Here is a 26,692-nt window from a genome sequence, read left to right on the forward strand (position 1 = left end):
ATGGTTCTTGTATACATCATTGTCTTCTCCTGTCGGGCTTCCCAGAAATGGAAGCTTGAGAATCTGGTGCACCAAGGAGGTAAAATCCTTGGAATTTTGTTTGTTGACAATCCACGGATTCTTTTTGCAGGTGAAAAAGGAATTGGCAAAACAACTGGCAAGAAGCTGTGCTACAAAGGCACTACGTTCCATCGCGTGGTCAAAAACTTCATGATTCAGGGTGGGGACTTCAGCGAAGGTAAAACAACACTTTCAAAACTGAAATGCTTTAAATGGAGCAGGGATGTTACGACTTGTGTGGTGACGCAGTATTGCAGTGCCATAAAAGCACTTCATTTGCGGTGAAGGATACCACAGATCACCTGTTTCTTCGTTTTTGAAATTCTGAAATGTTTCAAGCAAATTAGCGGGGTTTTTTTCGAAGAATGTGTTAAATGAAGGAAGGAAAAAAAACTTGCTGGAGCTGAAAACACCTATCTTGTTAAAAAAATTCAAAATCATACTGTAGTCTTAGTGCTTTTCACTTTTGTGTTTGCAGTAGAGGCAACTCTAGTGACATTTAATCAATACAGGGATGTAACTGAGTAAATTTAAAAAAAATAATAAAGTAGTAAACGATCTAGAAGTGCTTAATAGCGAAGTGTCTAAAGAAGATTTTCCAGGAGTTTCTTTGTTTCCTCCCGTGCATTGTGTACAACATCATGTTTTAACCTGTTGTCCTTCCCTGAAATAATGTTTTTACCAAAATGATTTGTCTTCTGCGCCATGTCCTGAAACCCTGTACCCGATTAAATGGGAGAGGTGAAGGAATATCTCGTTTCGAGAGTCAAGCAGAAGCAAGGATGCCTTTAAAACCTCTTGCTGCTTTTTCTCATCTGTTCTCGTGGCCTCTCCACTGCTTTGAGCCAGGAAAGATTGTTGGTTGTACCTACTCATGTCTTTTTTTGCTGTTTTTTTTCCTCTCTGCTGCTGCTTTAGCAAATACCAGTGAGGATTAGCCTTTGGAGCCCTACCTCAGCCTTTGCAGTGTTCGGAGGCACTAAGGCCATCTTCGGCCTCGGTGTTTTGGGGGTCAGGATACTGCACGGCTCTGGCTTTTTTTTAAATAAGGAGCTTGTGCTCAGATACGAGTGACTGGCCTGAGTATCCTGGTTTGTTATGAAGTGGTGGAATGTTAATACAGCATTTTTTTCATAAAGGAGACAAAAGGTTTAATTCAGTCTTTTTAACACGTAGGTAATGGAAAAGGAGGCGAATCTATTTACGGTGGCTATTTTAAAGGTAAGAGGAGATACGGCTTTGCCGATTCTTTATTCAGTTCTGAGATAAACAAGTCTTGATTCCCAAGCTACTTAATGAAAACAGGTCTACTTATAGATCACCTTTTGCATGAAACTAATGTTGCATGAGAATTCTTTTTATATGCATGACTTTCAGATAATTATTTAATTTTTTTTTAATAATATTTAACTTTAACTGACAATTAATTAAGGCTAACATTATTGGTTAAACGTGACTTTCAGCATGGAGGTTAGGCAACTTTATTCATGAATAAACTCCTATCTTCCTGCCTAAAACTGTCAACATATTCTTTTGTTTATAGAGAATGTGGTCTTTTGCAAAATGAAAAGGTAAGAGACAAAAGCTCAGTAACACAAATTCAAACTCTGTTCCCTTGTACCCTCCCTAGTAAATATATAGAGAACTGATAGGTCCGTTTGTAGATGGATTTCTGTGTTGCTCGGAGAAATGAAGAGTTCTGTGTCTGACCTTTCTGAGGGTTAGTGACTCATTCTGAGAAACAATACTGGTGTAATTTCCAGCTCTAAACCATTATTTCTTCTCTTGTTAATGCCCCTTTCCTCCCTTTCCCTAGTCAAGGTTTGTACGCTTAGTACTGGTTTCTTACAAGTTTGCTTATATGCTGCACAAGTTATTTTTACTTGCGATGAGTTTGTAAATAAACGTGCATTTACCTCCTTTAAAAAAACCCCACAAACTGTTGTTGGAAGGAAAATGGTGAGTTTATAAAGTATTCATTTAAAAACATATCGTTCCTTCTTGGAAGAAACACCCCACAACAAACAGGTAGTTGCACTGGTTTTCGAGTGTTAATAAAGGCACTAATTTTTTTATTATTATTATTATTTTATTTTTATGTAAAAGCCCCTGGTTCTGTATATTTTGCAAGTAGCTCGGCGTGGTTAAGTGCATGCTGTTCAGCTTGTCTTAAACAGAGCCGGGGTTGGTGTTGCAGAATTACAACCTTTAGTGCAAGGAAACTCTTGACTTGGATCCATTTGCAAGGAAGTTCCTCGGGCTTGTTTCTAAAGGCGCTGAGGGCTAAACACACAGCCTTAAAGATAACACCTCTGTACACTCACAGGACTGGTTTTAGCTTTGAAAATGAACTCCAGAAGGTCTGGGTTGGTATTATGCCGTACAACCCGAACTCCTCTTGAATTCAGCGCCATATAAAAATGCGTGTTGAGTTGTCTCTAATTGATTTTATACTTGGGAAGAACATGGTTTGTCTCTCATTCAGGTGTCTAGGGTCTGGGTTTTGTCCCCCCTTGTACATTCTGAGATTTCCCATTTGGAATGGATAGTGGTTATTGAAGGCACTAATACTGACTTTAATTTTTTTTTGTTAGAAATGTTCGCACTATATTTGAAACTTTTTTTCTTTAAGAATACTTTCTATCTCCTAACTGCTTCTATGGTAACTTTTGAGAGGCTTATTTCAACTTGATTTTTGGTTTTTTGGTTTTTTTTCCAACCTGTTCATGTTTCTCCAGCAGCGGCAGAATCTCTTCTTAGAGCATCCATAACTTACTAAGAAACTTAGACTTAACGTTCCTCGCCAGGGAAAAAAAAAAAAATCTGACGGACGTATTTTTTCTTCAAACAGATGAAAACTTTATTCTCAAACATGACAGAGCGTTCCTTTTGTCAATGGCAAACCGAGGGAAACATACCAATGGTTCCCAATTTTTCATGTGAGTAGATGTCACGCGCCAGTTGAGCTTTTCTTGAGCAGAGAAGCGCTGTTCATGAGAAAGATGGTGTTGCTGGGGGATTTCTAACCGGGTTATCCGCCTGCTGTTAAGGAGGGGAGAGCGGGGACCTGCAGGGGCAGCTGTGGTAGGAAACGTTTGGCTTTAGAAGCTGCTGATACAGGGATGGGCCTCGTTCGTTGCTTTTTACCCGAAAAATTCGGCTTCTGAGCGGCCACACAACAATTTTGTTGGTTTTGTGTGTGCACCGACCTAATCTTAACCAGACCATCCGCAAAGTGTGACGCCAAGCGTTGCGTGTGGAAGGGAGGGAGCTGGAGAGGTGCCCTGTATGGTTTTGCATGTGCTTTTTAAAATGTGATATTTTACCTTTTAGTATGGGGAGTGGGGTTGGTCTTTTTTTTTCCCTTGGGAAAGGATGGGCTGGGATTTGTATTATTTTGTATTTGTGTGTTGTTTTGGAGATGCATTTTTTTTTCAATATTTCTTTATTTTGGAGTGTTTGTTTCCTGCCATGCTTTTCTTCTGTATTGCTGCATAATTCTCTTTACTTGTGCATATGCCAACTACTTTGCTACCAACACTATTTGAAATTATGTGTTGATAGTCAAACTTCTTTTTTTCTTCATTGCCTTAAAAAATTATAATTTAATTCTAATATGTAGCCATATTGTCTTAAATTGTAAAAAACACATGACCACCATCAATAAATATTAGGTCTGATAGGTCAGGGTCTTATGGTTAAAGTAATTATATTCTAGGTTCAGTATTAGTATTTTTAAACTTGCTAGTTTTCATGTGATTGTTCCTCCTGTTAAGTCCCTTCTAAAAAATTGTCACCTATCAAGCAGTTTGTATTCGGAAAAATCTAGATCATAACTTTGGGCTTGTGCTGAGCAGAACTTTGTGAAATCACACCGGTGTTTCCAAAAGGGAATTTTAGTGTAGTTACTTAACGAGAAAAGCTCTTTCTTCTTTGCCATCTTTCTTGGGGGATAAGAATGAATGGCGCTTCACTGGCTTCAGGAAAGGAGTAAACTGTCCTCAAGATTCTTATTTTCTTTGCCTGAAAAAAATCTTCGCTCTGATACCATGAAGTTCAGATAAGAGACATTCGTAGGTCTCTTCCTAAAGAATGCCCTAAAAATGGAAAATTAATAGGAACCTGGCAGGAAGCCTTTCACCTCTTTTGACTTTCTGTGGAGATAAAATCATGTCAGAAGCTTGGTTTTGGTTTCCTTCAAACCGAATTTTAGATCTTGTGCTTCCTTACACATGTGCACATGTATGTGTACATATTAATATGGAAAATGTCTATATCTAAAAAACCCCTGTGGCTTAGGAAGGTCCCTAAAAGACATTGGTTCCCTCTTTACTACTTGGTGACTTATCTTTTTGGTTCTCTTTGTCGTAATTTTCCATTTTTAAGCTTATCTGAACACTACACGTGGAAACTTAATGATGTCACATCAGTCCAGAAGCTGTCATTTGAGGGCTCTAAAGTTTCTTTTTCCCTTCCTGCATTTGATTCGGAAGTCGTCTTCTTTTTCCTTACGCTTAGTCAAGAGATCACTTGTCGAATTAGATTGACCAAACACCTTGTTTCTCCCCGCACGCTGAAACACCCAAAGGTTGTGTCAGATGCTAAATTCTAACGTAAAACGAACAGAATCTGCAGAAGCTGCTGGGGCTGCTCGTAAAGGTGTGTGGGGACAATTGCAGTCAGCTCCAAAGTCAGGTTCGTGGTTGATTAACTCGAGTTGCAAGTGGGTCAGGATGGATGCTGAAATCTGCAACACTGTAAAGCAGGTGGACTTGGGTGGTGACATTTGCCTGGTTACTTCAGAGAACGCGCTCCGCATCCGCACAGCTTTGCTTTCAGAAGGTGTTTGCTTCCTTTAGGGGTAGACTTGAAGCCGAGTTTAAAATGTGTGTCAAAAGAAAGCTCGGTTATTCCGTAGTTTATTAATAGGGAAAGTGTTCTTCAGACATATAACCTGAAGACCGTGTGGAAGGCGCTCTGCAGTGGCAGCCCGTAGATCTTTTTAATGGTGTGAACGTGTTTAATTTCATTGATTTAGATTTATAGCAAGGGAGACAGTTCATCTCCAACGGAACTGCTTTAGACTTCCGTTTCTATTTTTGTTCCACAGATAACTTCAGGGATGAGAACTCCGTTTCTCTCTGGTACACATCTAACGTGACAGATAAGGAGTGCAAATAAGTTATCTTCTTTTTTATAAGTATTTGTCAAAGTAGGGCTAAAATAATAGCAAGAATCCTGACTCTAACAGTTCTGCTTATTCCTCAGAAGTGCTCTCCCTGCTCGTGACAGAAAAACGTCACTTGGAATAACCAGTCGCTACAGAAAGGGATTGGGCAGTGCCTGAAAATTGTTAAAAGCTGAGCTACAGTGGCCATTTTTACTTGAAATAGAAGCTCCAGATGAATCTGGATGTAAGGAAGAATCTGCCAGATCCTGAGGTGTGGTTAACTTTCGTTGATTCCTCAGGAGTTTCTCTGGCGTGGGTGAGCTTGAAGCCTTTGTAAGCAGCGATAGAGAACTGGGCGTGGACAAGCCAGGCTTAGTGTCTAGGTTTAGACTAGACACGAGGAAGAAGTTCTTCATGGAAATGGGAACAGTTCTTCATGGGATGTTGGAACAGGCTGCTCAGGGAGGTGGTTGAGTCGCCATCCCTGGATGTGTTTAAGCATCGCTTGGATGTGGTGTTGGGTGATATGGTTTAGGGGTGAACTTGCAGTGTAGGGTTAATGGTTGGACACGATGATCCCAAGGGTCTTTTCCAACCTGGATGATTCTGTGATTCTGTGAAGTGCTCTCGGGAAGCTCCAGGGAGAGGCCAGTGTGAAAAGAATGGACATAAGTTGAAGGCAAAGTAGAATGAAGAGTTAGAAGTGTGTGGAGCTATAGATGTGGATATGGAGGTACAGATGTATGTGTGCAGAGGTGCTGTCCTTTAATACTTGTTTGCTGATTTTCCCCGCTTTTTTTCGTACTTGAATAGGAGCAACAGCTGGGTTGAAAGCTGAACGTTTAGCTAAGGAAGGCTTATGTTTTTCATGCTTCTGGATTTTAAACAGGCTCAGACTGTTCACACAGGTGTGGGAGAAACATTTCCTAGTCTGAAGACATGCATCTTGTTGATATTGAGACCATCCCTTTGCAGTCTTTGGATTTGTGAAACGTTGGAATCTCCACTTTCTTTACCCAGAGAGAAGCTGATGTAGCATTTTACTGCACACTTGTGTTGAAGATAGTCGTAAGGCGCCAGGTTAGGGATTGGCTCTTTGTGTTTCTGGATAGCGCCGCTGTTTCATTGGATCCTTTTCAGTTAATAACTTCTAGAACCATCAGTTGTAAACACCACCTGAGTGGGTTAATCTCCCTTCATTTGTCCTGTTTGTGTGGTGACACTCGGATAATCCCTAGGATGGGGTAGAAGTTGACAGGAGCAACCGCTCTACAATCATCTTCCTATTTACCTCCCCCAATACCTGTTTTGAAAGAAAGACCCTTATTACCATTAGTTACTGGGGGAGCACATCTAGAGCGTTGCACGGACAGACCTGATGCCTTTAGGTCCCTCATTTAGAGTTGGGGGGTGAATACTTGGCCTCTTCTTGGACGTTCCAGCTCGGTGGCCGTCCTGCCTGTTGGGTGATGTTCCTCTGGAGCTCAAGCCAAGCTGGTGACGGTATCTTGTTTGCTTCAGAGCATCTCACATCGTGCACAGGTCCTGCTAGTGAGGAAAGTTGCCAGACGAAATAAGGGCAGCTCTTGCGAAAACAAGTCTATAAAGTAGTGAAAAAAAAAATAAATTAATGAGGCTCCTGAACCTACAGACGCTAGGGGAAAGTTGCCAGACGAAATAAGAGCCGCTCTTGCGAAAACAAGTCGATAAAGTAGTAAAAATAAAAAATAAAAATTAATGAGGCTCCTGAACCTACAGACGCTTGTGTGGGCTTCGCTTTGTTTCTGTCGTCACGCAAAACATGTCGAGCTGCGCTTGCTAGAAAAATAGAAGGGCCCTCCCTGCGCAGAGTGAAGCACAAAGAAAACAATAGGAGGCAAAAAAAGAAGTCTGTCATTTGTGTAATCATGAATTTATTGCCTTGTTGTTTAGTCTTGAGGAATACCTTCCTTATTTTACAGCATAAAGAGGAGTCCTAAGCTGAGTTCCTCATCGGTTCAAATGCTTGGAGTTCTTGTCTCTGTGTTCCAAAGCTGTTTACAGCTCAAAGCTATTTTGCTATTACTGCTAGATTTACCTTTTTTTTTCCCTGTGTTGAGGGTATTGTTGGTTTAACGTTTCTCTCAAGCTCTGCTTGCTCAAAACTACCTCGCTTGTTTTGTTTTTAAAAGGTTTTTAATGTGTGGTGCCATGTCTAGTTACTGAATTCAAGCTAACCTCTTTGATCTGCTGAGGGAGGCGTAATATAAACGGTGAGGACAAATGATTTCCGAATGTTACCAGCTTATTCAAAGTGGCTCATTTTAAGGCTTTTTGGTGTCCCAAACCAGGTATTTTTCTAAGCGACAGTTTATTTTTTTACTGCGAATGAAATACCTTTGACCGTAGCAATTAAACAGCCGACAGTGATATAAAAGTCTACAAATTTAATTTGAAAGGGGCTGGCGTTGCATTTTCTTTGGGCAAAAGTGGTATTGACACACTGAGCATGTCCCATTGGCTGGATCAAAAGTTAATTTAACGGGACGACCCGCGCAAAAGCATTCGCAGGAGGCTTTTGGGCGTAGTAAGTAACCAAAGGGATCGTTTCAACACTCGAATGCGCAGAAACATAATGAAGAGCTACGAGTTTGTTTGGGGGGAGGGGGAAAATGTGGGCAAGCTCAACTGAGAAAACATTTGTCAAATTATTGCTGCTGTTCAGAATTATACCGGCGCGAACGCGAGACATGGTTTGTCCGTTTTGCACCTTCGTTTTTCTCCACTTCTGAGCACGAGCAATCCAATACCAAGGCGTGTATTTTAGAGAAAGCACAGTTTTCCTTCGTTTTAGAAGAGCTTCCTAATAAAGGAAGGTGTCAGCTAATAAGGAAACATGAAGTTAGAGTATTTCATGGGTAAATTGAAATTTTGAGGCGATGGGGTGCCCCCCTGAGAAATACGTGCTTAGGACTGGGGCTGGTAGAGCATTGGGACGCCTCTGTAGCTGCAAGCAGGTGGATAAACCCGTTGAAGTGACTTATTCACCTGCTTCGAGTTGTGCCCATGTCCTAACGCTTGGGCTGGATTTGATACTTCAAGGGGAGCGGGCGGATTCTCTTTTGTAACCTTGTAGTAGTGTAAGCGAGTAAGTGTAGGCTTCTTGTTGATTTGAAGGAGAACTCGCTGTAGTTTTTCAAAGTGCCTTGTATTCTAAAGAAAATTTAGAGCCCTCTTTTAGGCATCCTCGTTCTGCATACGAACTTGATTTAATATTAATTTTAAAACTTGTATTTAATAAAAACGTAGACTCAGTTTTGTCTGAAAATGTATTACAATTTATTTCTGCCGTTTTTGTGTAAAATTTACAGAAACAGTGTTACATCGTGCGCTCCAAAGGTAATGTCTTATTCCTCTAAGGCTGTGTCCTTTCCTTTTTTCTTCTCACTGTTTATATCTTTCTTGTTTTTTTCTGATCATATTGTTATGTGCATTGAAACCTTTGTTAGGCCTGAGGTTCTTGGGGGTGGGCGGGTGATAATGTGCTTTTACCAAAAAGATGCTTTTTCTCCTCAGCAGTATCTTAAAACAATTTATTTTAACCTTGAGCCAAGAAAGTTCTTTGTCCTGTAAATAACTTGGATAATAGTCTATATTATAAGGGAGATTTTGAATGTTTAAAACGCGTAAAAGTTCTATATAAAGTGTTTTAACAAAATGCTATTTTGGAGGGAGGAACTCATCAGGACTCTGGGTTTCTGTGGTGCAGAGGCAGTAAGTAGGTTCTCTCCTGGTTAAATTTTGAAGCTAAAGCAAATGTGGAAGGATTGAAAGGCAGAACAGTGACACAGAAAACTTTTTGAACGGGTTTTTTCTTTTTTTAACGGGCACTTTTGCAGAAAAACCATCACGACTTCCAAAAGCCCAATGAGGAGTTGACTTTCTGCTTCCCGTGAAGCCCGTTCAGCCACCAAACTCCTTGTCATGAAAACTTCCCTTAGAAATAGCGCTTTTCCCTTCGTTCCTTTCTTGTGAACAAGAGAAATGAGAGAAACCCCGTCCGCTTGATCCATCACCTTGTCGGTGTAACCAACGAAACCTCGGTGTGGGTTTAGACGTGCCGAGTGGCCCTTTCCTCGCTTTCTTGAGGACTAATCTGAAAAAATAAAATAAAATCCGTGCTTGGATAATGTGCTGAATTATTTTCCACGAGCCGCTGCTGCCTGGCACGTTGCTCCAGCGTTCACACCATCTGGGTTTGAGCCTTTCTAGCAAATTCTAAGCACTAAGTCTTGTGCATTAGTGGTTTCATTCAAGTATCCCACTTCTGGGTTTTTTTAGTTGTTTATTTTTTTTCGCTACCTTAAATCAGTTTTATAGTTAAGCCCGTTTAAACTTAACAGCAGATGAGCACAGTTAACTTTTGCTTCAGGAGCTTGGGAAGCTCTAAGAATTTTTAGGTTTGTAGCAACGTGCCGTGTTGGCAGGGAAAAACCAAAAGAACACCCCCTGCTATTGAGAAATTAAATGTCATCTCGATAGCACTGCTTTCCCTTTGGTGTTAAAACAGAGACATTTTCTGTGTCATTTAGTTTTAGAGAAGTGGAAGGGCTGGTTGGCATTTGGAGCTTAAAAAAATAAAAATTAAGAGTTTAAACGCTCTCGATTCGCAGCTCCATCTTTTGGCACGCGTTCCAGCACTGCGGTGCCCTAATAGTTCAAAACTGCTGCGCTTTAAAAAGTAATGTTTTATTATAGCAGAGAAAAACTGACTTCATTGGACTGGTTCTGTGCTATTACAAATTTAGAAAAAGCATCTGTGATAATTTATTTTGAGAGGAGTTCATTGGAAGAATGAAAGGCAATATAGTGCCTGTGCAGGCTAGAGGAAGAATATTTCCAAATTATTAAAATAACTTCAAATGCAAATTAGCTTGACTTTTTTTTCCCTCCTTCCCCAATCTATAAGATTAATGCACATTCTGACTTTACTGAATTTGTCTGCATAGTGAGGTTCCCCGTGCAACAAATAATTTCCTTTTTGGAAAAGGATAGAGAGAGATCCCAGGTCGTAGCATTATCATCCAAAAGGTGAAACTTAACATATAATTACCGACACACAGCCTCGAATATTCTGATCTGCAGCCACCCTGGGAAATCTGTCACTACTCCAAAAAAATAAACGCCTTTTGAGGCCGGCGTTGCCGCCTGCCACGCGGTTGCGTTTCTCCTTCAGGCTAGAAACCAGCTAAATACGAGGTGGGGGGAAAAAAAAAATTAGGGAGGAAACGTGCGTTTCTCCCGGCCAGGAAAGCCGCGGGGTCGTGCATCACGTCCGCTTGCATCGTGCTGCCGTTGGCTTTGGGAGCTTGCGAGCCGAAGCTTCCGCTTGACGGTTAAAGCTCGAAATCTTGGTTTGTCTTCGGAGTCATAAAGTAAACGGAGAGGAAAAAAAAAGTGAGGAGGGTGGGGGGAGGAAGCAAGGAATCTACCTCATCTGGTAACTTTTTTATTTTTTTATTTATTAAATAAACTGACTTTAACGTGACCTCGTAATGGAAGAACCTCACCCTTTCAGGAGCACTTAGGTTCCGTTAGTTTACCTGCTGTTCGTTGCCAAATTGTGTCTTCTCTGTGATTAGAAATGTTAGTGGGTTGTATTTGAATGTATATTTAAAGACGCTGCTTGGGGAGTTGTTTATTGCATGCATAAAGCAATATTTGTTACAGCTTTTAAGTACACGCAGTTAGCAAAATTTCAAACAAATTTCATGTAAAAGCTTAAAAAAGCCTGTGTGAATAAGCTGTAAAGTTTTCAAATTCCATGTAAGTAACTGGATTTTCTCATTTTTTTTGTCTTACCTTCACCTCTTTTTTTTTTTATTTGTGCTATTCTCCTCTTTACCTTCATCTGAATCCCTGATTTATTTATTTTATTTTATTTTATTTTTACTATCTTACCATCTTGCTGTTTGTCGAACAGAACAACAAAACCTGCTCCTCATCTCGATGGGTAAGAATCCTTTATATTTTCTCCAATGATGACTAAAATTTGAAGGTTTTAATTCTTCACCTGTTAAGACAGCAATGGAGAAACCAATTTTTAATTCCGTGGAAAATTATACAATAGAATGAGATGGAACCAAAAAGTTTCAGTTCTAGAAAAAATTTCAGGTTCTGACTTATTTCCTAAAGCTGGTTGAAAACTTGGAAGCTCTTATCTACTGATGTAATTTCTTTAAAACTTGTGGCTGCCCTCAGCCCATAAATCAGGGAATTGAAATGTCAAGTTTGATCTAGTTGGATAGTCCTCTCTTTCGTACCATGTTTTTATCCCCAAAATATATATGAAAATATAATTTACGGGGCAAACGGCAGAAGGAAAGAGAGAGGTGGGGATTCCTTAGTTATAATTATCCCCACAGTGCCGGTGGGAATTTGTGTGCTACGGTTGGATAGACCTAGAAATGCTGCTTTTTTGGGGAGAACTGCACTTCTTCATCGCCTTTATGTATGGACTTTTGACCTTGGTGTTGCATGAAATTTCAAAAATAGAAGGAGAGATGAGAAATAATGATCTGGTTACCCCTGCCCGTGTAGGAGAGAGTAGAATTGACATCAAGGATTTCCCACAGTTTGAACTGGAGTGGGCACACTGCAGAAAGTCTTAGCATTGTTGTAAATTAAAAGTAATAAAAGTGTTATTTTTAAGTTGAGTGCATTTTTAAGAGCTCAACGTTTCTATTCCAAAATGACTTGTTAAATCTGAAACTCATTGCAAGGTAATTTACAGCAAAATAAGTTTGTACTTAACCAGGTGTTTTGTTTCTGCAGCGTACACGTTGTCTTTGGCCTGGTTATTTCTGGTTTTGAAGTAATAGAACAAATAGAAAATCTGAAAACTGATACGGCCAGTAGGCCCTACGCAGACGTCCGAGTGATCGACTGTGGGGTGCTGGTTACGAAATCAGCAAAAGATGGTGAGCACACGGGTACCTGAAGCTAATTGAATGTTGGCATCGTTTTCAGGGAGTGTAAAAACCTCACCGGTGTCTACAAACCCTTATGGTGAATCTCCGGAATCCTAATTAATTCTTACAAGCCTTTAAAATGTAAATCTTGGTGTAGATGAGGAAGGTGCAGCGAGGGAAAAGGTTTTCTCACCTAAACCTTTGTGCCTTGGAAAATGTATGCCTGCTTGCCATTATCCTTAATTAATGGTTGAGGTTAATGTGACACACTCAAAAAGTGATTAGAACTCATTTTTCTGAGCTTGAGAGGTGGAGACACAAGCATATGCTTGTCTTGAAGTTGAGTTTTGTGCCGTTTCCAAAGGTTTATTTTAAGATCATGTGACGTTAATGCGTGTGGTACATGTAGGCAGCATCATTTCTCCTTCTCATGAGAATTCCTGGGGAATAAATTATCTTGAATACATGGTTGGACAGTTGCTATAAAGTATCAGTGTTAAAAGTTTCTGCTTTCTAAAATACTTGGTTGGACAATTGCTATGAAGTATCAGTGTTAAAAGTTTCTGCTTTCTACTTCACTTTTGATTCCCTAAGGATGAGGTGGTTATTTATGCTTTCTCGGGAGTCAAGAGGATAAATAATGTAAAAGTATAAGGATGCAGAAAGGAGAGAATGACAAAGTTTCCTTCCCTAAGAATGAGGTGGTTATTTATGCCCTTTCTCGGGAGTCAAGGGGATAAACAATGTAAAAGTATCAGGATGCAGAAAGGAGAGAATGACAAAGTTTCAGACTTCCACTGACTACTTCTTAAGCTTTGTTCTGTGCTTTGCTTTCTGAAAAAACTCTCTTTTTTAATTCTTTTTTTTTTTGCTCTAAATGGTCTTTGCTTATCTGAGTATTCCATTCTACCCCAAAGGTGTGAACTCAGGGGTTGTAACATAAAATTCATTTTTCAAAGCAGAAAAGTAGGGGAACCCTCCTTCTTCAAATCTTATTTATTCCTCAGCCTTTTCTTATATTAGTTTGGCACAAATTAATGTTACATGGTGAGCTTACACCTTAAGTTTATTAATCTAAACAAGTGTTGCCTTTGCAGTGATATGTCTTATATGGTAGAAGTTGTGTGTAGAAGTTCTTAACTTCGTAGCAGCTAAAGGAATTTTTTTACATCTGTTTTTGGAGAATATCTGTCTTTTTGTCAGTATGGCTTTAGGCTGGAAGCAATTATATGACTTTATTATTGCACTTGAATGCAACTCTGCGAGAAGAGTTCACAGAACTCCTCTGAAGCAGTCCACGGGTGTATTTATGCGCATATAAAATTGTGTATTTTGTGTTGTATGAGTGCACACTGCCCACTGTCAATCTAAAATATCTGTTTTAAGCTTTAGAGAAGAAGAAGAAAGTGTGTTCAGACTCAGAAGCTTCAGACTCCTCCTCCAGTGCGTCAAGCTCTTCAGAAAGTTCGTCTGAAAGCGAAGCTGAAAATGAACGAAGCAGGAGAAGGAAGCGTAAGAGGAGAGCTAAAACCAAACAATCGAGAAAGCGAAGAAAGGAAGAGAGGAAGAAAGAGGATCCAAGGTGCAAACGAGCCTCAAACCAAAGACGGTGACTAGTCTCTTTAACAATTTCAGAGAAACCTGAGAAACTCTCCTCGTTTTCATGAAGTGCTCAAGCAATGACTGTGCAAATGCTTTTACTTAAGTTTCAGTTTTCGTGCTTGATTTTTACAAACAAACAAAAACCACCAAACAGGAAAAACCCTAAAACTGAGCTTGTTGAGTAGATTTTCTTGTGAAAGAGTTTAAGGTTTTTGTAGCTAGAGCAGCTTTGAAAGGAGCAGGTCTCAGCATGTTAAAGTGTTTGAGACTCAATATACCTGTGTTCAAGTGAGGCGTTGGGCAAATGATAGATCTTTCTATATTTTTTGAAAATATTTCATAACAAATGGCAAGTTAAAAGCAAAATGATTTGCTGTCAAGCAGGAACTGAACCTTCTTTCCAGTAATAATATGCTTTAGCATAGAGTGGGTTGTTAATGAGACACGTTCTGCTCGTTAAGCCATCCTGAAGTTTGATTCGTCATATTTTGGAATTTGCTCTCACAAGTGGTGTTTATCACAAATAAAAAAACCCTGTCAGCAGTTAATTTTGATCTGTCGCCTTTTCCCCCGTAGCAGCCTTTCTGACAAGAGCGATCTAACAGAAAAAGCGAGCGATGTTTGCATGAAGAGGGACAAACCCGTGGTACGTCCTGAAGAAATACCCCCAGTGCCTGAAAATAGATTTTTACTAAGAAGAGATGTGCCTGTTGTCAATGTAGAACCTGAACCGTAAGGAACATTGAGCTTTCTTTTTCGTGTTGACTCGGTGGAAGCTATTCATAAAATTTGCCTGCTAACATTCTGTTCCTAGGGTCAGAATTCCTGAAGGAGTGATTGAATTGTCCTTTTTACCGTTTGCTTTGTAACATTCCCTACCACCCGTGTCAAGGGTTCTCCAGCGAGATCTAATGAGTTACCTTTATTGGTCCAACCTTAAACTCATTTGCAGATGATAATAAAACCCAAGTTTATAATTTCAGAAGTGCAAACCGCAGCAAGTACTGGATTGCAAGGAAAACTTGGGATTGGGAGAGGTGATTTTTTTTCATCTTGCTTAGACTGAAGGAGAAACAGGTTCAAAATCAGTCAACCAGAATTTTAGGACCCATTTATAACTTTGGAAAAGAGGGGAAAATACTCCTCTCGATGCAAAGGAAGTCGTGAATTGACAAGTTGCTTTCAATTTGTGTTTTGCACCTCTACTAAATTGCATTTCAATCAGATTTCTTTGCTCTTGGATTCTGATGAGCTAATACATTATGTTGCCAGATATCTCTAGAAATCAGGGGGTTTTTTTAAATTTCAGTTAATGGCGTAGTCTCCTGTAAGCCTTTGTGTGAAACACGATTTTACTCATGGTTCCAAAGCTCTAGTAACTGCTTCTTTGGAGGATATTACCCAGACTGTAAAAAGGAGCTGCTGAATTACCTCTCATTGCTTAGGAAAGAATCAAGGATTTAAAACCTTTAAAAGCCATTCCGTGCGCTCAGATGTGTAATTGCTGAGATCCTGAAGCTCTTCTGTCCATATAGCGTCATGATTTGTGCCCCAGCTGTGGGTTAACCTCTTTAGGAAAGCCAGGTGCCACTTTTAACAGTGCTCTGCACGTTCATTTTAGCATTTTATTTACCCGCAGACAGGTCAGACTTCGCTCTGGATTGAAGACAAGGGTTTGCTGATTTGCCTTTTGTTGCAGAACTGTGCCTGTCTTGCTTTATTTCTTGGAGAATTCACTGGGTTTTTAGTTCTACCATATTCAAATGAATGAATAAGATGGACTTTTTTTGCATGATTAAAATTACTTTAGTTTAATTTTCCATCTAAGCTCATTTTTATTTTTTTTTTATTTTTTATAATTTATATAGGAAGCTTCTCGATACCACGCCGGTTCTGACTGACCAGAAACCATCAGTCTCTAAATCTGGACGGAAAATAAAAGGAAGGGGCACGATAGTATGTGACAATTATTTTACTTTTCTTTCTTTTCTTTCCTCTCACCCAGACTATCTTCTCAGACCTTGAGCTTTGAATTTCCCGGGAGGCTTTCTGGACGCTTTAACTATTGTTGATGTGTTGTAGATTCTAGCTTAGGAGCTTGAAATATTGTTGTGGAGTCATTCGTTTTATAATGAACTCTTGTTTTTAGCTTCATTCTTGTTGCTGTCCTTCTACTTAAAGGGAAAACAAATGCTTACTCCTTGGGTACAAGGAGTTACATCTACATCGCTTCTCCTCCCAAGTTCTGGCGTTTGATTCTTCAGTTGCTCGCGCATACGTGGCTGTGAAAACAACAGTTTTCATAGAATCATAGAACAATTCAGGTTGGAAAAGACCCTTGGGATTGAGTCCAACCATTGACCCTACACTACAAGTTCACCCCTAAACCATCTCACCCAACACCACATCTAAGAGACACTTGAACACATCCAGGGATGGCGACTCAACCCCCTCCCCAGGCAGTCTGTTCCAGGGTCTGACCACAACCATGAAGAATTTCTTCCCAATGTCCAGCCTAAACTTGCCCTGTTGCAACTTTCAACCATTCCCCCTGGCTCTGTCCCTAATTACCTGTGAGAAGAGACCAGCACCAATCTCTCTACAATGTCCTTTCAAGTAATTGTAGAGCGTGATGAGATCCCCCCTCAGCCTCCTCTTCGTCAAACTGAACAGACCCAGCTCCCTCAATCGCTCCTCATAAGGTCTGTTCTCCAGGCCCTTCACCAGCTTTGTTGCCCTCCTCTGCACTCGCTCCAACACCTTTTTTTGGTTTTGTTGGCAGCTTTGGCAGAATCCCATTGTTTGTTCAGCTTTAGGACATTTTTAAGTCGACCTTTCATTTTGGGGGGTTTTTTAGCTCATAAATATAATTTGTCAGATGTCATCAGCTCTTCTGGCTGCGATCCAGTCTGTGCCATGTCATAGATGACACTGCATGGGCAAGGAGTTACTTCTTTTTTACTAAGGTGCGAATGGTCTTTTTTTTTATTATTTTTTCCTGCCTTGCTCTCAGAAGACTGATGCTGTTTATTCCAGTTTTGTTGCTACTTCAGATCTTTGGTATCACAAAGACTTTTGCCGTAGCTCCCCTGCACTCAAGAAAAAGTTTTCTCTACTAACCCACAGTACAGTGCACAAAACACTGCGCTTGTTTTTCAGTCACTACAAGTCAGAAAGTCTTTTGCAATTGTGCATTTGAATCTGGTGCTTCAAATTGTCGCATATTTTTCATAGAATGTCTTAGATGAAGGGACCCTAAAGATCACCTAATCCAACCTCGCTTAACTATGTCGGGTTGCTCAAGGTCTCGTCCAACCTGGCCTTGAACATCTCCAGGGAGGGGGCAGCCACAACCTCTCTGGGCAATCTCTTCCAGAGTCCTGCCACCCTCGTACTGAAGAATTTCTTCCTAAATTTTTCCTAATTATTTCATAAATATTTCCCAATTTAATAATCTTCCTAAAATTCTTCATAAGTTGTCTCCTTTAGGATGCTTTTGGGATCATTCTAGCAGGCGACAGTTGCGTAACCATAAACCAAACCCAAATTTGATCCTCTTGCAAGTGGAATAATAGTAATAATTAAAAAAAAAACACAAAAAAAAGCTTATACAGACAGGTCAGTATCTGTACAGCTTTGGCAGGGGGCTTGGAGTAGATGATCTTTCGAGGTCCCTTCCAACCCTGAACATTCTGAAGACTCTTTTTGTTAGAATCATCTTAACTGAGACTCCTCTGATGTGATAGCCACTGGATTCGAGACGTATTTTTCTCCTGATCCCCGGGATGCAGTTCTTTTAAGCCATAAAATTAACAGCTTCAGCTGTCATGTGGACCAAGGTATTTGTAGGGTTTGAGCCTCTTTGATGCCTTTGCTGCATCCAGCAGCTTTCATTTGTGTTTGATGCTCTGACACTCAGTGAAGGAAACCGTTTAAATAGAACATTTTGAAATATTTCTGTAAGTAAAGACATGGAGAAAAATAGCTTGAAGCTGAGCGGAATTGGCTTTTGCCAAAGATTTGGGTGTCCACGTCTTGGGTTTTGTCATTTTGGCACCCTGTTGGCAAAACTAAGAATGAAAACCAGCAATATTGGAAATAATTTAGGGCCAGCAATCAGTTGAAGAAACGCTTTTTTTCTGCCACTTTTAATGGTCTGATCAGCAACAGTTTTTCTATCCAGGATGAGCTTGTTTGATGTTTTCCACAGTACTTGTTTGTAGTTTTGAGTCCTCTTAGATTCTGAGAGACTCCCGAGTACGAAAGAATTAGGAAGGCCCATGAGACCTTCACAACTTCTTAGATATTCTACATCTGGAAAAGGTTTTTAAAAGTAGTCACTGTATTTTTTTTTTTTGTTACACATGCAGGATTTCTCAAAGACTTCTGCCTGTAATTGACTTGATAAGCTAATACCTGTATCTTTCTAGTTTTATTCTGGGGAAGGAATATTTTTTCTTTTTTTTTTTTTTTCACAGATTGCTTTCTTTTCTAAGTGGCTCAGAATAATTGAGAAAATCCAGATGTTTTTCTTTATTGAGTCAAGGAGCATCTCATTTCCTTGTGGAATTTACCTAAGTGTGTATCCAGCTGGGTGATGGAAAATAATGAGTTAGCAGTATCGGAGTTTTTTTCTCTGCTGCACAAGTATCTCTTATTGTACCTAAGCACATTTTTTTTTTTAAGTTTGAAGCTTCATTACACTCTTAAGGGATTTTGGGGTTATTTTGTTTGCATGGAAGGTGTCAAACTGGATTCCTGTTTCTAAAGAGCTGAAAGGCAGGAGCTTTTGAAATAAAGGCTCATCTTTACTCACACAAGCAGTTAAATGTCTGCTCACTAAGCGCAACATCTGTGCTTCAGTATCCTGAAAAAAAAGTTGTTTTTTTGCAGTGATTGTGTTATTCCAAAAAGTGTTACATAAAGAGAATCCACGACCTTTTCCTTGATTCAGGCTTTGTGAAACGTTCTCAGAGTACGGTTGGGTGTGTCATCCAGTCTCACGCGCGGGATATACACGTACCAAAAGTTGGGTTTGTTTGGCAGGAAACCTAGAATTTGTGTTTTCTTCTTGGATGTGTGTGGATAACATGCCTGGCTTGTGTTAGGAAGCTGATGAGTGTAAAATCTGTGTAAGGGACACAATACATTTTCTCTACTATCTGGTCTTTTTTTTCCCCCCCCCAAGAAAATCACACGACTGCCTGTCTTTGCTTTCGTAGCGATATCACACCCCGCCTCGATCACGGTCGTGCTCCGAGTCGGATGATGATGAGAGCAGCGAGACCCCTCCTCACTGGAAGGAGGAGATGCAGAGGTTACGAACGTACAGACCACCCAGCGGAGAGAAGTGGAGTAAAGGCGATAAGTAAGATCTTTACTACAAATTTAACATGTCTGGGTGTTTTACTCGAGCTTTAAGAGCTTGTGTGAGTGTACCATGTTGTTCATGCTTGAATTAAAAAAAAAAAATAAAAAATTTTTGTGGTTAACACATTCCATGTAAATTCCAAAAATCAGAAGCAGAAAACTTTCTGAAATCCTTTCTACTTTGCTAATGTGACAACAGATAAAGACACGCAGAAAAGCGCCAGGTCAGAAGAGTTGTTTCTGATGGTGCCATCTTTGATACTTAGTTAAGAAATAATTAACTGACCTGTCTGGTTTCCTGTTGTTTTCTGTAGAAATAATCATGTCGGATTTCCTTTAGCCTCAAACTTTGGTTTTATGCTTTCTTTGGCTACCAAGTAAGAAAATCAAATCCACCAGCCCTGTGTTGGTTTAGTTGTGTGTTCTGTCCGCAACATTTATCACAGCGTGCATTGCTGCATACCAACTAAAGAAATACTGAGTAAGATGATGTTTTAAAATTTCTATTTACATGTGGTTTAAGAATCCTCCAGTTTTTGAGGGCAAAGTCCTGTGGATTAGGGCAGTTAAAGCATTAAATCTCTTTACGAGGGCTCTGCAATATGCAAAATTTGCTGATGCTGGCTGATTCATTTCTTAGAGAGACGTCGCGCTCTTGACAGGGATGTAATTCTGTATCTTAAAATGAGTGGAACAAGCTCAGTCAAAACACAATTGTCCAGTAGCAAAGGGAAGAGATGCATGTTAATTTTTTTTCTAAACTTAATTGCATTGAAAGGGGGGACAATACTTAGCTTATCCATAGTTTTTCAAGAATTTTGACTTAACTTTGTTTGTTTTCTAGGTTGAGTGACCCATGTACAAGCAGGTGGGATGACAGAAGTGCATCCCGGAGGTCAAGGTCTTGGTCACATAATGGTTATTCTGATCTAAGTACTGTGAGATATTCGAGCCATCACAAAAAACACAGAAAAGAGAAAAAGAAGGTGAAACATAAAAAGAAATCCAAAAAGCAGAAGCATTTCAAGAAGCACAAGCAAATGAAAAAAAAGAAAACTTCGGCCTCGTCAGATGTCGAATCTTCTCATTCCTTCCTCAGGAGGACAAAGTCGTCTTGTGATCGTGAGAGGAAATCTCGTTCTTCTTCCTTGTCTTCTAGACGTTCATCCAGAAGAGACTGGTCTAAATCCGATAAGGAAGACCAGAGCTCATCGACTTTATCGAGCAGAGGGACTCGATCATACTACAGGTCCAGATCCAGATCTAGGTCGAAATCAAGATCTTATTCCCGAAAAAGTTCTAGATCGAGATCAGCCTCTAAATCATCGCGTTCTCGAAGTAGGTCAAGGTCAAGTTCTAACCCTAGGCATCAAAAGACAGTTTCCTGTTCTCCACCGGATATTTCAACGCGATTAACTGAAAATAAGTTGAACAAGACTGCTGAGCCTGTCAGAGCAGTTGTACTCCCGAGTGATAAAGTCGTCGTGCCACCAGTTGTCCCCGAAAACCTCCCTGTTATACCCTTAAGTGACAGCCCGCCGCCTTCGAGGTGGAAACCTGGGCAGAAACCATGGAAGCCGTCTTATGAGCGAATTCAGGAGTTGAAAGCTAAGGCCACCCATTTAATACCCGCACAAACTAATTACAATTTAATAGTCGTGAAAGAGACCAGCGCTTCCGCCTCGTATCACAAGCAGCAGAGGAGTTCAGACAGCGATCGCAGCCGTTATTCCAAATCTCGCAGCGACAGAAGCTCCGACAGTTGGCAGAGATCGAGAAGCAGGTCCTCTCGAAGCCGGTCGTACTCGAGGTCTTACACAAGATCTAGAAGCCCGTCTAGCTCCAGGACAAAATCTCGTTCTTCCGGCAGATCGCCGTCGCTGAGCAAATACCGCAGTGACAGGTCAGGTTATAGCGAGTCGACGTCGTCTTATTCCCTCAGCAATGACGACCGACACAGGAACAAGAGAAAATCCACGTCGAGCGATCAGAAAGCTCGGCCTCTTAAACTGAGGCAAGAAACCAGCTCTGAAGGTACTCTCCCTTACGAGTGTACGAAAGACTACGACGAGTCTTCTCAAGGACTGAAGGAGAGCAACAGTTCGTCATCTTCCGACTTCTCTACTGACAGCGAGCGTTCTGCCAAGATGAAGGTTTTCCAAGAAAAAGAAGGCCGTTTCCAATTAGAGGGAGACGCTCAGAAACAGGATAAAAACATCTTAAGTTCCGAGAGAGGGGAGGAGAAGCCCAAGCGTGAGCGGGATTCCGATCGTGCTAAAAAGAAAGCAGCCAAGGAGAAAGCTTCCGAGCAGCCGAGAGGTGGTGCGAAAACGAAACGAAAATCCTATTCGAGTAGTAAATGGGACTCGGAATCAAATTCCGAAAGAGGAGAGGCAAGGCCTAAGAGGGGAGATTCCAGACCCTCCTCTAGTAAAGAAGAAGGAGAGGCCACATCGGGATCCGATACGGAGCTCAGCGTTAGCAAAAGGATCAAAAACCAATCCAATTCTTCGGAAGGTTTTCTGGATTCCGATCGCACGTGGAAGATGGGCAAGCAGTTGTCGTCTTCGGATTCTTGGAGTTCTTGTTCTTGCTCAGCAAACATTAGAGTGAAGTCAAAAAACCGCAAGCACGGATTGAAAAAAACCCTTAAAAAATCACATTCCAAAAAAGCGAAAGAAAAGTCGAAAGGGAAAAAGGAGAAGAAACACAAAGTTCAGAAAAGAAAGGAGATGTTTCACTGGCAGCCCCCCCTGGAGTTCGGTGAAGAAGATGACGATGAGATAAATGAAAAGCCAGTTACCAAGGATGATAAAAAAGAAAAGCAACTTACCAGGGATGTAAATGAGAAAACCCAAGTTTATGAAAAGGAAGAAATAGTCAAAGATAAAATGGGAAACGGCGAAAAGTCTTGTGCGGATGAAAACCTCTTAAGTAAAAATACTACACATGATACGTCCCCAGCTCGCAGTAACCTTCACAAAGAGAGCCTCGAAACCGGTGCTTCAACCAGTATTTTAAACTCGGCAATAAACGTGTCTGCTTGGAAAAATGAGATAAAACAAGCTGAAGAAAGTAACCAGAATGGGTTGGAAGACGTTGTGCAGACAGATGACAACATGGAGATCTGTACTCCGGATCGGAACTCCCCAGGGAAGGTCGACGTGGATGTTTTGTCTCCTGTCCTTCTTGCTGCTAAACCTCAGCCTTTAAGTGCTAGTACAGACAAAGATTTCCAGGCTGAGACCCCCGACCAAGATGCTGCCAAACTAGGAGGCAATATTATAGACTTCAGTAATAGTAAAGAGGAAAAAGAAACGGGAAGGCAAGAAAATAACTCTGTCCCTGTATCTAGTGCTAAAGACTGTAGCTCGAAAAGTGAAACTGGTGAAAATACACAAAGCAATACAATAGATAATAAGTGGAAGCCTTTGCAAGGTGTTGGTAATTTACAGCCGGCGGCAATTAGCGCTCCTGCGGAAGTTAAGAATGTACCTTCGGCCCCAGAGCCCAAACCAGCAGGTTTAAGAATTGAAATCAAAGCGAAAAATAAAGTAAGGCCTGGCTCTCTGTTTGATGAGGTTAGAAAAACAGCGCGGTTAAATCGAAGGCCGAGGAACCAAGAAAGTTCCAGTGAGGAAGAATCTCCTGGTCGGGATGACAATAGCCCGTCCAGGAGTCTCAGTAGGTCACGAAGTAAATCCGAATCGAAATCCAGACACAGGACACGGTCCTTATCCTACAGTCACTCGAGAAGTCGATCGCGAAGTTCTACGTATTCATACAGGTAAGAATTCGGTTTGATGTGGGAACGGCGCAAGATTAACCAAGTTCTGATACTGTTGAGGCACGATTAGCTTCTTCAGCTCCCGTTTTCCTTCTAAACAGCACTGTTTCATTTTGCAAGTGTGGAATAAATACTTAGCTGAAAAGATAAGGCTTTGTAATGCTTCCTGTTTTGTGCTGTTCTCCTCGGTTACATTTTGTGCTTTTCAAAGCTGTTCGTTGCTCGCAGGTCAAGAAGCTACACGAGAAGCCGAAGCAGAGGCTGGTACAGTAGAGATCGGTCAAGAAGTCGAAGCAGTTCCTACCACAGTTACAAGAGTCGGAGGTGAGATTTTTCTGAGATTGTTTCGCGGGGGGGACGTTGCAAAACCAGTAAATCGGGCCCAGCAGCAGCGCGAGTTGGACGTGTGCGGGCTGCAGGCCGAAGCATCTGTTGAAGTGTGTGAGTTGAACGAGTCACATTTCCAAATTTCCCGTTAGCGAGAAATGATTTCGTTTAACGTTTCGTAGTGCAGGTAAGGAATTGCGACCAGAACATGTTTCCTCTCACCCCTCTTCTGCCCCAGCTCTCTTCCCATCTGTTTTCCGTTAGCTTAAAATGTCTTTTTTGGGTTTTGTCAGTCGAACCTACACTAGGAGTAGATCCAGAAGCAGTTCCTACGGTCATCACAGTCGATCCAGGTATGGATTCTAGTTTGTGTAAAAAAACTTTGCGATAAACGTACTTATAAAAAAAATGAGAATACCCCTTTATCGCCCTTAAAAATACAACAGCGTGATAGCAACTTGAATCAAAGCAAAATCAACGTAAGGTGCTTTCAGAAGCTGAAAAATAACCACATCATCCTGACATTTGTTACAGGTGATGATATAAATAATAGTGAACAACTTTCCCTTTCTTGTTGAACTTAAATCGAGATATAAATGGAATCACTTTGTTACATGTTTTCAGGAGTTTTGCCAGACTTACCATATCTACGGTTGGTAGGGAAAATGCAAAGTTTTGAAATGCTAAGTATTTTCTGAATTAATCAATTTAATATTTTTACTGTGGTTCTAAAGATGCTTGGTTTCATATTTAAATTTCTAGAAAACATAGAATTGCTCTCTTTGCCACATCCTGCAAAAGTAGTTCTGTGTAGCGACTCGGTATATAGATGTCTCTAAAACATCTGTTTAAAACAAATAGCATTTTAGACAAGAAATTTTACGATTATTTTCTTTTTAAAGTAGGTCATACACGTATGATAGTTACTACAGCAGAAGCCGAAGCAGAAGTAAAAGGAGCGACAGCTATCGAAGATCTCGAAGTTACGACAGGCGATCCAGGTATGGGCTTGTGAGCTTGACTTTGCCACTGTGTTTATGCAATAAAACAAAAAACTTGCCAAATACGTACTTAGGACATTCATGAAGGTGATTTTCCTCCCCCCAAACATAAAAACAAAACCTTATTACCAAAAGTGCGAATTAAAAGTGTTTAAAGTAAGTGTGTGAGTGAGGAAATCAGAATTCTGAACATGGAAAATTTGAGGATGGGGAAGAAATGAGGATAAGAATTTGAGGAGGCTCCAGGACATTGTGTGTACGCATTCAAAATAAGCACATTTGAGTTTTTTTAAATATTTTTAAGCGTTTCTTCAAAACTACAATGGGCTACCTCTCAAGATTTCAATCAAGCGCCTTGTTATGGATTAAAAGCTCCTTAGTAGGCAAAGAATTCCTTTAGGTGATAATTTTTTGGGGGGAGGTTGATCTGCAAAAGTGGATTAAGCAAAAAACAATCTGGAAGTGAAGTTACAAATTGCGCTGCCACCCAGAATTAATTTTGCACTTCTTAGAACGTCTGTGTAGGGGATCCTTTACCTGCCAATCCAAAATAAAACCTATCTATGAGTTCAGATAGGTTTTATTCTACACAGTGCAGGGGAGTTTTGTAGGTGTGAGCACACTTCCCAGAGGTCACAAGTGGAACAGAGGAGGGATAGGTGTGTGTATCTATTTATACGTATTTACATGGTGAATATCAGTGATGATTTGCTTTGTGCTTTTTTATTATGTCCCGTATTAGCGGTAAATCCCACTGATCCCTGTGACTACTGCAAATTCTCATCCTTTGCTATCCTATACTCATTATTTTTTTCCCAACTCTATACTATACTAACTCATAATGGACTTTACTCTCACTCATTTTCCCCATTTAGATCTGACAGTAAGATAACTCTCATCTTGTGTTTGAGGGGAAATTAATGAGAGTATTGAAGAGAACTTCCCAAATCATCATTCAAATCTTGGGGAAGCTTCAGAGAAACAACATGGGATTAGACTTTCATTTAGAAAGCTTTTCCTTACAGGCACAAGGCTAGAAAATCTCCAGTAAAAGTTTGTAATTTGAGTATATAATATGAATATTTGTGTAATTTGAATATGTCCTGTGGCTTGTCTGGACTCGTATCTTGGTGTTTCGCCAGGTGCTGAGGCCAAAAAGCCAAAACATTTTCATCCACAGCTTCCACTCTGCAGACACTTGCAACTCCTGTTGTTAAAAGCCTTCTTCAAACAAAAACCAGCAGAATAGAAAGCAAGGATTTGAAATGTGGGCTTGGCTGAGAAATGCTTGCAGTATAAAACTGTATTTGTTAGAATAAGCTGCTCGGTCAGCTATTGCACTCACCAAAAAAAAGTTGGTTTGGGTGATTCCTTAGCTGTATCAGAGAAAACAAGAGATTTTTGTAGTGCCCATCACAGTGTGACTTGAATTGACGTGGGGTTTTCATCATGTCAGGTTAACGGTTATCAGAATTTTGAGTGCCCCGTAATGAACTGAAGTTCATACAAAATATCCTGTAAAAAACTTTGTGTATGTTTTCTTCTTGTCTCGTGTGTATCTGTCGTGACATTTTTTTATTTTTATTTTTTTATTTTTATTTTTTTACAACTTTGACTTTGAAGCTCCAAGTACGATCCTGAGGCATTTTAACCTTTTCTTTGTAGATCTTACGGCTCTGACAGCGAAAGCGACCGCAGCTACTCGAACAATCGGAGTCCCAGTGAAAGCAGCAGATACAGCTGAAACCACTTCCCTGGTGATGGAAACTGCTTTCAAGAATTTTTTCAGTATTATGTTATAAAACAAAACTGTTTTGACAGCGTCACAAGTGAAGCTGGAAGGTGTTTACCGAGCTCACTGAGACTTCGGCAACTTGCTTGACTGACTCTATAACTAAAGAAGCCCTGAGCTCAACTCAACTGATTTATTTTTTTTTATATTATTTCTTTTTTTTAATATCAGATGCTGCTTTTACAAAATAGAGAAAGGGAAAAAAAAAAAGTTTTATTTCCTCAAATTGGATTTTTCCAAGCCATGAGCGACGCTGAAGTGAACTTGGTGCCGCCACTTCCATGGGTGCAGCCATCGGCACCGTTGTCACATCTGGTTCTGAGCACCGTTACTCTTAAGGATACGCTAGCAACTCTAAAACTGTGAAGAAAAAACTTCTTACAGAGGCTGCTGCAGTTTCTAGTTTATTAAAAATGCATATTATTATTTTTTAACACGGGAAGATGAGTCCTGTGCCCTCTCGTTTGCCGATCCACATGGAAACACAAGCCTGCCGCTCTGTCTTAATCCTTCCTGTGCTGTGACGTTACGGAATTCTCCTGAAAAACGGGGAGATTAGACCTGCCAGGAATTGTCAAACTGACAAGCAGCGAAGAGTTTTGATCTTAATACCCAACTTGGCTAAACTTTTAT

The 26,692-nt window shown here is 40.5% G+C and overlaps 1 protein-coding gene across 1 annotated transcript; it reads left to right on the plus strand.

Moving 5' to 3' along the window:
• On the plus strand, positions 1-26,011 carry NKTR (natural killer cell triggering receptor). Its single transcript, XM_009869227.1, has 15 exons — positions 1-79; positions 131-238; positions 1,237-1,281; positions 2,912-2,999; positions 11,193-11,222; positions 12,044-12,189; positions 13,567-13,789; positions 14,359-14,514; positions 15,651-15,738; positions 19,005-19,150; positions 19,997-22,939; positions 23,168-23,263; positions 23,560-23,619; positions 24,169-24,267; positions 25,933-26,011. The coding sequence occupies exons 1-15, from the start codon at positions 1-3 to the stop codon at positions 26,009-26,011; spliced, it is 4,386 nt and encodes a 1,461-aa protein (XP_009867529.1).
• Positions 26,012-26,692: the final 681 nt, after the last annotated feature.

Source organism: Apaloderma vittatum, unplaced genomic scaffold, assembly GCF_000703405.1.
Source record: "Apaloderma vittatum isolate BGI_N311 unplaced genomic scaffold, ASM70340v1 scaffold13345, whole genome shotgun sequence".
Taxonomy (NCBI): Eukaryota; Metazoa; Chordata; class Aves; order Trogoniformes; family Trogonidae; genus Apaloderma; species Apaloderma vittatum.

What these genes read in the sequence shown, in the direction of transcription:
- NKTR (XM_009869227.1), top strand. Translation starts at nt 1, where the DNA reads ATGGTTCTTGTATACATCATTGTCTTCTCCTGTCGGGCTTCCCAGAAA. An exon ending in TTACGGTGGCTATTTTAAAG is followed by an intron (nt 1,282 to 2,911) that starts GTAAGAGGAGAT and finishes TTCTTCAAACAG; the next exon opens with ATGAAAACTTTATTCTCAAA. An exon ending in AAGTGGAGTAAAGGCGATAA is followed by an intron (nt 19,151 to 19,996) that starts GTAAGATCTTTA and finishes TTTGTTTTCTAG; the next exon opens with GTTGAGTGACCCATGTACAA.